The sequence below is a fragment of the Chamaea fasciata genome, unplaced genomic scaffold, assembly GCF_029207755.1.
Source record: "Chamaea fasciata isolate MVZ Bird 193981 ecotype frontalis unplaced genomic scaffold, bChaFas1.0.hap1 SCAF_1, whole genome shotgun sequence".
Lineage (NCBI taxonomy): Eukaryota > Metazoa > Chordata > Aves > Passeriformes > Sylviidae > Chamaea > Chamaea fasciata.
In genome coordinates this window covers 47,916,001-47,930,816 of record NW_027094086.1, presented here as the reverse complement: position 1 = coordinate 47,930,816, position 14,816 = coordinate 47,916,001, and the positions used below count along the sequence as shown (strand labels likewise).

The 14,816-nt window shown below is 37.5% G+C and overlaps 1 protein-coding gene across 3 annotated transcripts in view; it reads left to right on the top strand.

The window, feature by feature from the left end:
* The window catches only part of MIB1 (MIB E3 ubiquitin protein ligase 1), a 77,014-nt gene extending 69,078 nt beyond the window's left edge, over window positions 1-7,936 (top strand). For all 3 annotated transcript variants that reach the window (XM_066182573.1, XM_066182565.1, XM_066182557.1), the window contains exon 21: window positions 1,612-7,936. In XM_066182573.1, coding sequence (XP_066038670.1) covers window positions 1,612-1,752 — 141 coding nt within the window. In that variant the 3' untranslated portion in view covers window positions 1,753-7,936. The remainder of the gene's footprint in view (window positions 1-1,611) is intronic.
* The last annotated feature ends 6,880 nt before the right edge of the window (window positions 7,937-14,816 follow it).

Below are 14,816 nucleotides of genomic sequence, written 5' to 3'. Positions count from 1 at the left end.
GCTGTTTCACTTATACTTCAAGTCTGTGAGTTACTGAAGGAGGAATACTCTTAAAGGTCCCATTGATGTGTGGGATGTGAAGGTGATGACTTAATGTGAATGGAAAAGTGAGCAGGACTGGCTGACAGTCAGTAGTCTTCTGTAGATTTTTAGTTTGAGAATGTTTTGTTACAGTACTGTGGAAATTCTGGCAAAGCTGAGCGTACTCCCCTTCAGGGCTTTTTTTGAGCATAAATTGACCTAAGGTTTTACCTGGAAGTTTTATTTTCCTGTTAGGCCATAATAGTAGTATCCTGGAGATTGAAATAGTAATTTGGCCAGATTCCATGCCAATTTAAACTCTTAGGCAGTAATATGGTGAATTTTTTTGGTCTTCAATTAAGCTATCTACCCTAGGAAGTAATACCTATTGATTTCATAGAAAACAGGCTATAGGTTTTTTCTGAATAGGTTACCTTGGTGTGGATTCTCTCTCATGCTGTGAACAAATTGAAGCAAAGCCCAGTTGAGGAATACAAGAGCAAGTCATGGGTGCAAGATGGTGATAAAATGAATTTGTATTTGAAATACAAGCCTTTGTCAGTATTTCATGTTATGTATGAGATCAACATTTATAATTGTTAGGTACATGTAGTATGTCTCAGATATGAAGACATCTTTGATTTGATCTGATCTATAGAATGGTCTTAACAATCTTCATCTGTTGTAACATCTATTCATTTACTAACATTTGATAAACTGTTATAAATGAAATCCTAATATGAGTGCAATATGTTCATGGTGAAGGAACATGCCTTATGAAAACTTCAATTTCTGCACATGACAAAAGGTGAAGGACATTGTTCCTTAGTGGCTTGGTACAAAATGAATTTTGCTGTTGAAGAGCTTTGGGTATTGACTATCACTTCACGTTCAGCAATTAAAACTGATTTTAAAAGTTTGCTGTGCTGCTGTTTTGAGTGAAATTTACGGATTTACTAAACTGTTCTTTATTTGAAACTTGAGGTGTTCTTTTGTTTAAAAATCTAGATAACATCCACAAACAAAGTAACTATATTTTTATAAAATAGTAGTAACTATATAACTATATCATATTGATTATGCAACATTTTTATTCCTTCTGCGGGTGTTGAGCGTGTGGTGTTTACAGGTAAGTATATGAATGGCTAGGTAGCCTGAGAAGAAATTTGTAAATCATTACCCAAGCATTGCATACATCAAGCTGTTAATGTTTTGTTTCCTGGAAGATTACGTGATGTAAAGGAGAATGTTTTTCTAGAGTGTTTTAATTTTGCAAACTTGTGTAATGATATTGAAAATATGATGTCAGCCTAGTACTGGATTGCCTCAATTAAAGGAATCATATTTAGAAAAAAAGCTATGTAGTTGTTTGTGTCATTATGGAGTTGGAAAAGCCCACATATTTTAAGTCAGTGTGGAATAAAAATAGGATTCAAAAAAAAAGCCCAATTTAGCTTAGTGGCTATGGCAATTATCTGCTATGTTTAGGATGACATATTTGTTGTTAAATTTCAGCAATTTTTTATGTTGCATATACAGTACTGTATAACTACTACCACTGACTATGTAACCTGTCGAAATCTCTTCCAGACCATGTGTCCTGTGTGTCTGGACCGCCTGAAGAACATGATCTTCCTGTGTGGCCATGGGACATGTCAGCTTTGTGGAGACCGAATGAGCGAGTGCCCCATATGCCGCAAGGCAATCGAGCGGAGGATCCTTCTGTATTGAGCAGGGGCCGGTGGCTTTTACTAGGTTGTCAAAGAGTAAGGACATGTTGATGGTTTAAACCTCTGTAAGTTTGAAAGGCAGTAAAGGGTTCTGTTGAAAACATTTCTAATACTGTAGCACAAGTTTGTTACATAGTAATTGTTTAAAGACTGTGAAAACACCAAATAAAAGAAACAGTATTTGAACAGTCAGCTTGTAGCTTTACTCTTAAAAAACATCTTAAGCCTAATGCTAATTTAAAGCAGTCCTTTTTTTCGTTTTTGTCTTCTTCTTCCCCTTAAAGTTTAAAGGGGCAATCTTATTTTGGTTTTGTTCATGTGTACCATGTATGTATCAGAGTCAAGTGATGTAAGGGAATTCTTTTTTATATTGTCAGTTACTGCCAAACATAAACATGTAGGATTTTTTTTGCTTTATGCTTTTCTGGAGAGTGTCGGCATTTCCTGTGACAGTTCTGATTCACAGTAATTTCTGTCTTGAAATACACAGTCATGAAAAATCAATACAAAATATATACACAGTAGTAATTAATATACTATTCCCATAAGGTCATGCCTCAGAATACAATGTTAAGGTAATTCTGACTTTATCATGCCTTTTGTTCCAGAGGATGGGTTGTATAGGAAGCAGTAAAAAGAAAAATCTGTTTTAGAAGCATTATATTTCCAAAACTGCACTTTAGTCTAACAGGTTCAAGCTAAGTGACTTGAACAGTGAGCTTCATAATTCTGCTAAATTCTTGACTTTCCATGGAATTGCTTTTAATGTGAGTGGAAAGGAGAACATTTGAGCAGTGGGTCAGTTACCCTTTAAGATGAGTGAATTTGATCCGTTGTGTAGAAACACATACATGTGGAGCTGTTTAAAATTTGTGGGTCTGTGAATTCAGAAAAAACAGATTTTGCAAAATTTCCTTTCTTTTTGAGTTTTATTGTCTCCAGGCAAACAGTGTCAACAGCAAAAGAGAATATTTAATATTGATTATCCATCTAAGTAGGGTAAAACTTATCTGTGAGCATTACTGAGTAATACTGCTGACAGAACAGTGGATTCTGTGAGCTGTGCCTAGCTGAGCTGAATTTGGCTGAAGGAGTTTGTTGTCACTGATGTGATAAAGAGCTGTTCCTCCTGATCCCCAAAATGCTACTGTTAGGTTTAGGGACTGCAAACTATTAACATTTTGAAAACAAATGGATCCTTTTATCCTTTCTGGTGGTAGAAAATATGCTGATCCTTAGATCTCTTGTAGCTAAAAGGAATCTGTGCTTACCTCTTAAGTGATTCAACAGTTTTCCGAGTGCATTTTTCATGTAGCTCTTTGCCATTTTGCAGACTTCATTTGGACATGCTCTTGCAGAACATTAAAGAAATCTGTGCTGGAGTCACTTTGGTGCCTTACTTGAAGCTAAGATGAGTTTATCATTGAATTCTCATTGCATAGATCTAAAATGTGGACAAAAGGATAGTTAAGGAAAAGATCCAAGTAAGGATAAAGATATAATTGTGGTCTTTTCAGAGAAATCAGTCTCTCTTCTGAAACTTATATTGATATGCCTGAACTGTGCAAATGTTGGCAAATGTCTCAGAGGACTGTTACTAGTAAACTGTAAAGATAGAGAAACCTCTAAGCAATAAGATTTAAACACTGAATGAAGTTTTCCAGGAAATGAGTGCAGTGATATATTGGAAAAGTGTATGTAGAGTGGCTTTTAACACCATGAAGTGATGTAATACGCAGCTTTAGAATAGCTGTTTTTAATACTCATCCAGCATTCCAAATGTTCCTCATGATTTTCATGTTTTTTCATTGGACACAATCACAATCTGGAGTCACTGTAGCAGTCTGGTTTATTTTGTATACTAGTAGTCGTCTGTTCTCAGATAATCTGCATCTGTATTCTTGACCAAATGAAACAGCCTTCCTTTTTTTTACTTCTTGAGTCCTATTCTAAAATACCAAAATTTCCAGGAGTTCTGGAAAGTTTTTGATACAAGGCCTGTTTTCAGTTCAGCTTTATGGTATCTCCACTTGAACTCTGCGTGCATCTGAGTGTTCACTGTAATTTTCATTTGGCCAATATGAGTGTCACTAAGGTTTTTTGGTTTGGTTTTTTGGGGGTTTTATGTTGGTAGCATGTTTGACAGCTGAACTCTCTATAGTAAGCCTTCTTGTCAAGCTTCCCCTGGAAACACTTCTATAATAGGATGTGCCATTTGATGATCCATTCTAAATTTTAGCTTGTCATGCATCAGATTTGTATCTTGATTCCCTCTGTCTCTGGCAGATGTATTTTGTCCTCTTAATTCTTCAAGGGGACCTCTGCAAACTTGTCTGCGCAGATGCAGGGTGGATCTCTTCTTGATAACACAACTCAAAACCGAAACCTCAGTATAGCAGTTTGCATTTCCCTATTTCTTTTTTGCTGGAACAAGCCAGAAATACTTGAAAGTATTCCAAATTAGCATCAGTTGAATAATTCAGCTGAGTTAGAACAGTTCTGAAGCATCCTGGGTAGGAAACTGGATGTAAGATGTAAGTTACTGTTGAACATCCTCATTACTTGAATACCATCACAGTCCTATGGAAATGGAGACAATGACTGAAGGTATTGCTGTAGGAGCAGCTTTAGTGTCCTATACTGCAATCACAGCTGATGTATGTGACTACATAGGAGTTTGTGATTGGACTCATTCAGCAATGCTGTGTGCCAGTTGAAACTGAAGTATGTCAGCTTGATGCTATTTCAGTGCCAAGAAAAACAACTGAATTAGAAAAACTAGGAAAGCTAACCAAGATGCTTGAATTATTTATATAGGTCTCTTATTGACAGGAGGAAGAGCTGTATTTTGTCTGGAGATGGCAATACAGTTTGCCTTTCAAAAAACTTAATGAGGGAAAACGTCTGCAAATCTGGTATAATTTGTGGAAATAAATTTCTGTTCAGACCCTCTCTTTGCATTCAGATGTAGGAGGTGCACTTAGTGTTGCTGAGGAACCCAGTAAGCTCATTCACTTTATTCTGTCATTATCTCTGCAGTGTGCACGAAGTGCGAATGTTTAAATGGATAGCACGTATTTGAAGGATGAGAAGTTCACTTGAAAGTCAAAGGGGATCATAACAAATAGTAGAGTTAAGGAAATATCACTGTGCATCTGTCTTCAGCAAAAGATTAAAGTCTAAATTTCACCTGAAGGGAGTGAAAATTAAAAAAATCAGTAGGGCATTTATCTCTAATTAATTGTAAAATCATGGAATGTAAGGGTTGTAAGGTTTGTTATGTCTGTTCTCCAGCATTTAATAGCAATTTTGAAATTTAATGGAATGAAATATCTCCATTTGTTTCTTGAATCAAGTAATGAGACACCTAAAAATATGTATTGTTCAGTGTGAGGTATGCTCAGATGTTTAAGTAGAATACTTTTTTTTCCATTCATTAAGGGACATAAACAGTCATATCACTACACAGTGATTTAAAGTCTAAAGACAACCTAAGAGGTCAACAGAATAAACTCAATAGTTGTAGATTGTTAACTTTTGTATAACTGCCTTTGACTTTTTTTTCCTCTCAAAACTCGTATCATCACTTATTGTGGCCCAAGCTTATATGGCACTTCTCAAAATCTGGGCTACTATTACTTACTTTCCATTTATTGGATTACTCTGTATTTGTATATTGGGGTTTGGACAAATCCCTTTTTCCTGAAGTGGATAACAAAAACTACACTGGTGAGATAGCAAACAAGTTACTTTGTAAATGTAAAAGTTTGATTAGTAGGTGGTGTTCTTAACTTGGACTGGGTGAGAATATAGCAGATTTGCACAAGTACTTGTGCCTTGTTAGCATAGTCTTACAATTGGTATTTTAGCTTCTTTTAAAGATGTGAAATGGTCTTTTAAAAATAAAAAAGTACTTATTGTGTAGATATTTTCTAGAGATGAAGGTTTATGCATGTGTAATTATCTTGAGCAGTATCAACTGCAGTTAGTGTAAACACTAAATTGTTTGAAGAAGCTGCCTTCAGCTAGTGATCTGAGCTTCCTCTACAAAACTAATTGTCAGAAATTTATTTTACTCTTCCAGTAGCAGCTGGTGAACCGAAGAGCCTATCCTCTTCTTTGTGCTGCATGGGTCAAGTTTTCACTTAAAAAAACCAAACCCCAACAACACTACAGTCTAACCTTTAGCAGTGCTACCTCCTTTCTGTCCAAGTGCTGAATTCTTCTCTAACTGTTCGTTGTCTTTGGGAAGGGATGGGGAATTCCTTGGCTTTCTTTTGCTTCATCAGTTTTGATGTCTGAATACATTGCAGAGGTTTTTTTTTACTTTATAAAATTACTGTGTAAATTGCGTACAATAGCAGCGTGTGATTTGTCACAAAGTACATTGTATACCTGTGCATAAGTTGCTGAAATTCATCCTGTTGTCTTTTTCTGCATTTCATAACTTGTTTGTGTTGACAAAGCTAAACTGTTGTGTGCAGAAGCTTTAGTATGTGCCATTTTTATAGCTGAGCCTGTGGTAAATACGCAAGTTCTGACTCAGGGCTTTTTAACAACTTAAACACATTCACAATGTTCTTCAGCACATCTTGGAGAATACTAGAGATTTAATGACTGTACAGTGCCTTGATAGAGCTATTGAATGGGCAGCAGCCATACGGTCTTCACAGAATGCAACTATCTTTTCAATCTTTTCAATCCAGTTAATGAGTTGACATTAATATAGTTGTAATGCCCTTGCCAAGGATTTATAAACTTGTATAAACTTTCTGTAAAGGAAAATTGGCAAATTTAGATATTGTTAAGCTTTCTGAAAGTTGTTTAATTGTTACATTGGTCATGAGGATCTGAAGGGCATGATATTCAAATTTACAGAAGCAGCTTTTGTGTCAAAGACAGCTGAGAAAATTTTTTAGTTTGAGGGAAAGGACATTGTATAACATGTAAAAGTACCTGCTTTACTCTGATCTAGTACATCTTTTGTAAGTGAGAGAGAAATAACCAACAACAAATCAGTATGTTTGCATGCCATTTCATGGTTAGAAAACTTTGTGTCATTTTGAGCTTCTAGGAAATACTTGATTTGTCCCAACCTTAGTGTCTTTATGAACGCAAACTATTCATGTTAGACAACAGGTTTTACTGAATCACAATGAACACTTTTGCTTTTGTTAAAACTGAGTTTGTATTTTCTGTAAACTGTAGATTTTGACATGACTGTTTATTGGAGAAATTTAAGGTTGCTTGTGTGAATGTAGTGTATTTCTGTATGCAGATAGCATTATGTAATTGCTTACTTTAAAACTGCTTAGCAAGGTCTAAACTTTTCAAAGGAAATGCTGATGTACTCTATGGTTAGTAAAATTTGTCATATAAGATGTATACTGACTTTTTCAAGCGCTTTGATTTAAAAGTGTAGTTGGACTGAATACTGATTTTTTGCACACAGCATTGGAAAAGGGGTGGTGGCTAATTTGTCTTCCTCCTTCTTAGTTGTAATGATGTTAGATGTCACCGTGGAATTAGAAAATTGTATACCTGAAAAAATATTTGCAAAGTTCGTTACTTGTTGGCATAAAATATTTAAAAGTGCACCAGACTTTATTGAGAAATTTTGCAGTCCAAAGTTCTTTAAAAACCTGGTTCTTTTTTAAAATGTTCCTGAAGAATGAGTCTGTGAAAGCATCAGAAGTGCTACGTGCCTTTGAATCTCCAAGGTACTCAGCCATTGTTAAAGCAGCACAGTAGAAGTTGGAAGGGTGGATTATGCTGTAACAACAGAAACGTTGATTTAAAATTATCTCTGGATTATGTGCAAATTTTTCTGTAAATATGCAGTTCATAGTACTGTTCCACTGACCAGAGTTGCTGTTAAGTGTATGTTAGACTCTGTGTTTACTTGTAATTGAATGGCCTTTACAGATCTGGCTACGTGAATGTGATCGTTTAAACATCTCCTGCCAGATACAGTAACTTCCATACTCTGAGACAACAGATGCTGCATCACAGTTTGTACTTTTAGGATTCAATTTAATGGATGCGTTTGTAAAAAAAAAAAAAAAAGAAAATCTATGTACTCAAAGGCAACAAAATCAACCAGACTTATACGGCTTAGTGTTTTTATTTGTCCTAGTGTACAGGTTGAAAAAGGAACTGACAGAATAAAGTTTGTTACTCTCTTTCTCAGTTTCCATTTTTCAAGTTTCTTCGGCCTTGGTTTATATGACAGATCTGTATGAAAACATAATGTTTTCAAATACTTTTGAAAAAATTTTATTTTAAAATAATTGATGCAAATTGTTGAAATACATTTGAAGTAGCCTCTTGTTCTTTGCTTTGGGATTTACAAGCTGTTCACATATTTCTCCTTACATGTTCACTGAACATGATGGGAGCAGTACTGGCACTGGTTCAAGACTTCATCTCTGTGGTCTCAAGGGTTTCAGCTGCTGCTGCTGTTGATTGCAGTGGAAGCTGCAGGTTTTACTAGTGTTTGGTATTGATGGGTTTAGATTTTCAGAAGGCTGTTTCATACTGTACAAAATGAATAACTATAATAGTTTTATAATAGAAATACTGTGTAATGCAATTACTTTTTGTATAGTGCACTTTGCTGTTCTAAGTCATTCCAGCTATATCCCATGTGCAATCATCTGTTTTTGATGGGAGTGGTGAAAGTGCATGGAGATTTCCTTTGGATTTGACATGAATCAAATGCAGAGGGTGGTTCTTCATGCGTGTACTCTGTTTCATTTAGGGAGTAAAGGTTAGCAATAGTATTGGAATAAAAAGCATTGGCCTTCCTTTTCAGACTTGGTTTTCCACCAAAAAGGAAAGGAAATATAAGTTGTCAGAAATAAAATCATTGAAGTTCTTGTGCTTTTTGCAGCCCTGCTCATGATGGTGACATGTGTTGGAAAACTTTTGCTTTCAAGAATGAATCGTACCAACTTTTCTTGATACTTACAAGAAGGTTTTGGCTGAAAAATACCTTCAGGGTTTTAAATAGTTTGTTCACTTTTCAGCAGACTAGTATGTCCTTTCTTTCCAGGAGATATTAATGTGGGGGTTTTTTTGGTGTCTTTAGCAAGTGATGCTATGATGGATTAAAATAATTTAAATTACATTAAAAATCGAGAACTGCCAACTGGCAATGTATAAATTTTAGTCTTCAGCAATGCAGAACTTTAAGTTATGGGAAAGTCATTGCAGTATCTACTACAATTAGGACTTATTGACGCTTATGTGACTGCCCTAGAGAAGCTAATAAACCTTAATTTCTGTAAAATTGTCTAAAATTGTGCTTATACACTTGTGAGACTATAGTGACCTTTTGCAATACTAATGAAACACTTGAAACACTACTGTTTCACTGCATTTTCCTTGGAAATGAATCTGTGGGAGGCAAGGAGACAAACTTAATTCTGAGCCGATTTCCCCACTGACGTGTCTGCATCCTAAAATGTGTATTTCTCCCACAAGGGGTCAGTAGCACTCTCCATTTGGCACAAGTTTTTATTGCAATATAAGCAGAAAGCAAACAAGGGATAAGGATAATGATGATTGCATTAATATGTGGGTGGACCAGACCTCACTTGTCTCCTTCTTCAAGCAGGCTAAGTATAATTAGGTTATTTGCTGACTCCAGTAAGCACCATATTCTATCCTCTGACTCTCATGTGACATGAACATTGCTACTATTGATTAGGGCAAAGTTCCAGTGGAGTGTTTGCCTTTAGCTCTAGTTGAAAGTATTCAGTTAGTCAAGCTTTTTTTCAAAAGCATGCAGTTGAAGCAGATAAACTATATGAAAGAGCTTGTCCAGCGGGCAGGGGAAAAGAATTCTTGTATGAGTGTCCCACATATTCTTAATGATAACCACAGTCTCCCTAGATGGCTAGAGCTGATTAATATTTTCCACTCTATAGTAAAACAGCTTATACTTAAATATGCTTTGAAGCCTATCGGGCTGCTCAGTGGAAGGAATGTCCAGCTTCTCAAGGCTTCCCTGAGTATGCAAGTTACTTGAAGGCCAGAAGTTTGAAGTAACTAATAATCTTTCTCCCAAGAGGCTGAACAGACCAGAGGGCTATTCCTTCAACAAAAATTTCCATCCCTTTGTAGCAAAGTCATGTTTCACAAATCTTGAGATGGTCGTTGTCATTCAGGCACAGGTTCTTATGTGTGTTGAATTTAATGAGGGGACTTCCTTACCTTCGTGTTTGCAAGTCTTGTTATTTTCTGTCACAGCTGTTGTGGGGTTTGTATTTATGTCCTAAGTGCTTCTGTCCCTGCTACTGAAATCCTCCATTTCAATTCTTTCTTTGTTTTTATTTTTGATAGCAGAACTGTGTCCATTCCTTCTTGGTATGTCCTTTCTGAACATCCTCCTGTTTTCTTTTGCACTTGAGGTTGGCATAAGCATAGTGAAGCCCTGTCCTCATGTCCCTAACTCCACTCTGAATTTCGTGTACTGACAGGAGGAATTCCTGGTCTTGGCATAATTTCACATTAATTTATTGATATCCCTTTTTTTTTCCCATTGGTGGCACAAGAAAGAGATTCTGTCTACCACCTGAGGAAAGGTTAGGGGCACTTCTGATCTCAACCGAATGAGGAAATTCACAAACAAGTAAATGTTTCAAGGTTGTTTGACTTTGGTGATGCCTTTTTGTCCTATCGGCCACCTGTAGTTTTCCTTCTTACTGTATCCTGGGTTTGGTTTTTGGTGACAGCTAAAGAGTTTCTTTTAAAAGAAACTTAGAGACAACTAGAAGAGAGAAACTTCCATCTAGTGTCTTGTGCACTTACATTGCCTGGAGGAAGTTCAGTAGGATTGCTTGCAAAGAGAAGGGGGTTTGGACTTTTTGCTGCCTCCATAAAGAATTAGGAGAAGAATTCCATCTCTTTAAATAAAGTAAATCTGAAACCACGTTCCAGGTAATACTTTTCTGCTGAGATTTCATAACCCCTACTGTGTATATGCCTTACAGTTGTAAAGTATCATGATCTGTATGAAAGCTATATAAACTAAATGGCAATTACATAGCATTTATTTCCCAATGGCCATAGATTGTTGGCTTTGAAATAGAATACTATTATTCTTCCTCTCTTCTTCTTCTGTGATAAGACCTGTAAAATAAAGATAGCTTCAGGCCTATCCAGACAGGGTGGCTGGCTTTTCCTAACACAGAGGCCCTAGTTAAGCTGTTTGTGGCACAGCCACATCATGCTCAAGTTTTTTGTCTGTTTTTCTGATTTATAGCACATGGAACTTTAAACACTAATTATATTGGTCTTGAGTTTTGGTCAGGTGATTCTGACTTTGTGTAAGGCTGAGGAAGTCTTGATGTTGTTGTCCTCTGAAACTGCATTCTCCCCCCATTTCATGTAGAGGAGATGGAGTCTGGAAGCACAACACTTTCTTTGTTGAGATAGAAAAGTTTTAGAGTAAGGGCATGGGGAAGCCTAAAGCTAAAATACAGTCATAGGCTTAGTTCTTCTGGAGTTTGTGAGGTGGGAAACTCAGGTGGCAAATTTGACAGAGGGAAGAGTGATCTACTAAAATTGAGTTTAAAATTCTTCTGTACCCTCTCTGAAGAGCCTGTAACATGGATACATTGGGTCCTGCTGTAACCCTGCCATGTCCTGCATGTCCCACCACCGTGGATAGGTCCCTGCACACCAAATCTCCCTGGAGGAATATGTCTTATATTGAAACTATTCCACCAATGGAGAAGGAAGACATGGGAAGGAAGACGAGCCAGTCCCTGGTGCAAAAAGTTGAGGATCCGCTGTTCTATTTAACACAGCTCTTCTCCCATGGCACACACAGTGGATGTAAAGGAGTAAGTGATCTTGACTTGGATTTTCTGTGTACTCTGGCTGTCTGCACCCAGGCAGCAGCATAAAGGAGCTGCTGCAAATCAGCTGCTCAGTAATGAGCTGTGTGAGGTGCTTGCCCTGCAGCAAGCAGAAGTTGGGAGCCACTTACACTTTTAAAGTGTTGCAGCCAAGTAGGGCTGAGTGGGCCAAGCCCTCTGGGCATCTGCTTGTCCTGAGCTGACATTGCTTTATTGGTAAGTGGCATGGAAATGAAATAGATTTGAAAAGCAGATCTTTATTAACAAGATTGGGATACCAGACATTTAATTTTAGGCTTTATCTGCTATGCTGAATCAAATGGTGACACCAAGATTTGGCAAGCACTTGTTGAGCACTCCAGGAAAGCTTAGTCACTGACTTTTGTAGGAGTTTCTTAACGATGAGGATGTAGTCAAATAGTCCTCAGGAAAGAAAAAAAGCAACTAGTAGGAGTGTTTCAGAAGAGTTATCCTTTGTTTTGTTTGGTTGGTTGGCTCTTGGTTTGTTTTGGTTTTTTTTTGTTCTCGCCCTCTAACGGATGGCAGCTGTGGCTGGTTTTTCATTTCTCTTGCCAATTTTCATTTAGCCAAAAATGCTGCCACAATTCCTACTTGCCATCTGAATTTGCCAAAATCAAACATATATCCCATATGTCTGTTCCAACTGTTCCTGACCGTCATATTACCTCTCCCCAGAACATTCTTCCAAGGATGTGAGTATGCATTTGTGGGGTTATGGGAGAGCTAGTGTTATCCTCTGTAACTTTCCAGGACAGGGAAAGGAATTTAATGTTGATTTGGTCTGATCTTTTTCTTTCCGACCATCTTCAATTATCAAGTGTTGAGATGCCTTCTTTTTTTTCTTTTCTTTCTTTTTTTTTTTTTTTTTTTTCATGTGGCATTTAATTTTGAGAGGAAGTCAACGGGTACATCATTGCTGTGCCTGGAATTCTTGGATTTGTCCTGTCCTTTCCTACAAAATTAGGCCTGTTTGCCTAAAATTGGTTGTTTTATGAGGTTCAGGTTCTTAAACACTAAGCTAGCCAGCTCTGCTCATAGGAATATTAATAGAGATGGCCTGGAGCTGGCAGGTTTTTCTAGGGAAGATAAGGAAGGGCTTAGCACATCCTAGGTTAAGCTCTTCCCTGTCATAGCTGAATGCTAAATGCTGTGTGACCTGCAGTGTCTGAAGGGTCGATAGAGATTCAGGCATCTTCATGGCACAGTGCTGTGTCCACGGGAGCTAGCAGTGAGAGCAGAAGTGCACTGCATCCATGGTAACAGTATTTTTCATGAGTTGGTACATCTGGCTTTTCTGGAAGGGTAGGTAGCCTGAGATGAGGTCAGTAGGTACCCTAGGGAACCTGGACATAGAGCATTGGGTTGTGCTTGCTACTCTGAGTCCAAAACTCTAGAACAAGTTTGCTTATGTATCTGTGGATTGGCTGTCAGTGAATTAGGAACAAGAGAATCTATGAGGCACCAGCTTTCTGTGTTTGCGTGAAAAGTGTCCTTCCCTGAGCTTTATGAATTTGCTTCCTCCTGATATGGAAAGAGCGAAGGAAGCTAAGAAGTGTGGCTTGTTTTGCTGTGAACAGCACTGAACATCTCCTTAGATAGCTTTGAATGTGGGCAGGCAGAAAAAAAAGGGAGAGGGGGGAGGACAGAGAGGTCTTTAATGATGTGTTACGTTATTGATGGAATTTCTAACCCAGAGAACTGCCTGCCTTGGAGCTGTGGGCAGTGTTACCCACAGTTACTGCTTGCTTGTGCATAGTTCATTTTTGTTTTATTGTTCAGGAAAGATAAAGTGGTGTCTCTGCTAAGCGTGGTGACTGGCTGGGAAGAGTAGCCTGGTTCTGCTGAGCACAGCTGCCAAAACTGGAGCAAGCCAAGGGAGAGCAGTTCTTTTGTCAGAGACAGAAATGTGGTCTGACACAGCTTTCTTATCAAAGGGAAGGATTTTTCACTTTAGGAGGAAGTTTGGCTGGGAAGGCATTGGAAAGCTTTTTTTTTTTTTCAGCTCTGCGGGAAGTCCCGTATAAATGTGTTTTCCATGAATGTAATAGTTGTGCTTCTGACTCTCTGGAGAAAACATTAGTGCTGTATATGCGGGAAATAACACAAGGGTGACTAAAATATTTTTTATCTGAATAAGTCAGCAAACACACCTTGCATGCTCACAGCCAGGAGCCATTTGCTCCTGGCTCGTGCCATGAAGCAGTCAAAACGTAGGTCTCTTTTTTTTCTAATTTTTTATTCTAAGTATTTCTGAAATTTCCCTTGATCCATTCCAAGCCATCATGTGTAGTTAAATTAAAACTTAGCCTTTACTTCTGGTAAATACCTTGTGTAATCGGAGTGATTTATTTGTGTTTCAGCTTGAACTTGGATAATTTTGTTTAAACATTAAGAACTTATGTGTATATATTATAGAGAAGCTTCTCTAATACAGTTGAAGAAACAAGTTATCCTCTAACTGAGGCCATTAGATTGTGATTTGTTAGATTTGGTTTCCATATTTTTCTTGTGAGTCTTTACACAAGTCACTTAGTTTTGCATTTCCTCTCTTTCTTAAGTGTGAAATGAGAAATTACTGCTTGGGGGCACGAAAAGAAATCGGCTGGTGTATGCAGGGAATCCTACAACAGCCTAAAGGAGTTCCTGAGTAGGTAAGATGCCTCCTCCCGCCAGCTGGTCACACAGTGGTGTACCAGCTCAGTTCAGTCTCTTCCTGATGAAAAACTGAAACCAGGTACTAATGCTGCTTCAATCTTGCCACAGAGCAAATAGGCATAAAATGAACTAATACCTTCCACCACCCAAGCAATAGGAGTTATTAATTAACTAATAATTACATACAAATATGTGTTTTATTATACTTAACAAGTAACTGTTGATCATTATTTCCTTATTAAAGTGTTAATGAGAAAGAGCTTTATTCAATACAGGTACTGAATTATAACGTTAAGTGAACTGACAAAATGCCAGCTTTTGGGTGGCAACTTTTCTTTGAGGTTGTCTCTGTGATCTTGTCAGTGCACTGAAGCATTTTTGTGAGTGCTCTCTGGAACTCCACCTCCCACAGCCAGTGGGTGTCACTGCAAGCATTGCAGTGAGGGAAGAACGATTTTGGGGAGAAAGAATAAAAGTTCACATGTAGGTTGTATTTTCTTTAAGTTAGAAATAATTGCAGAAG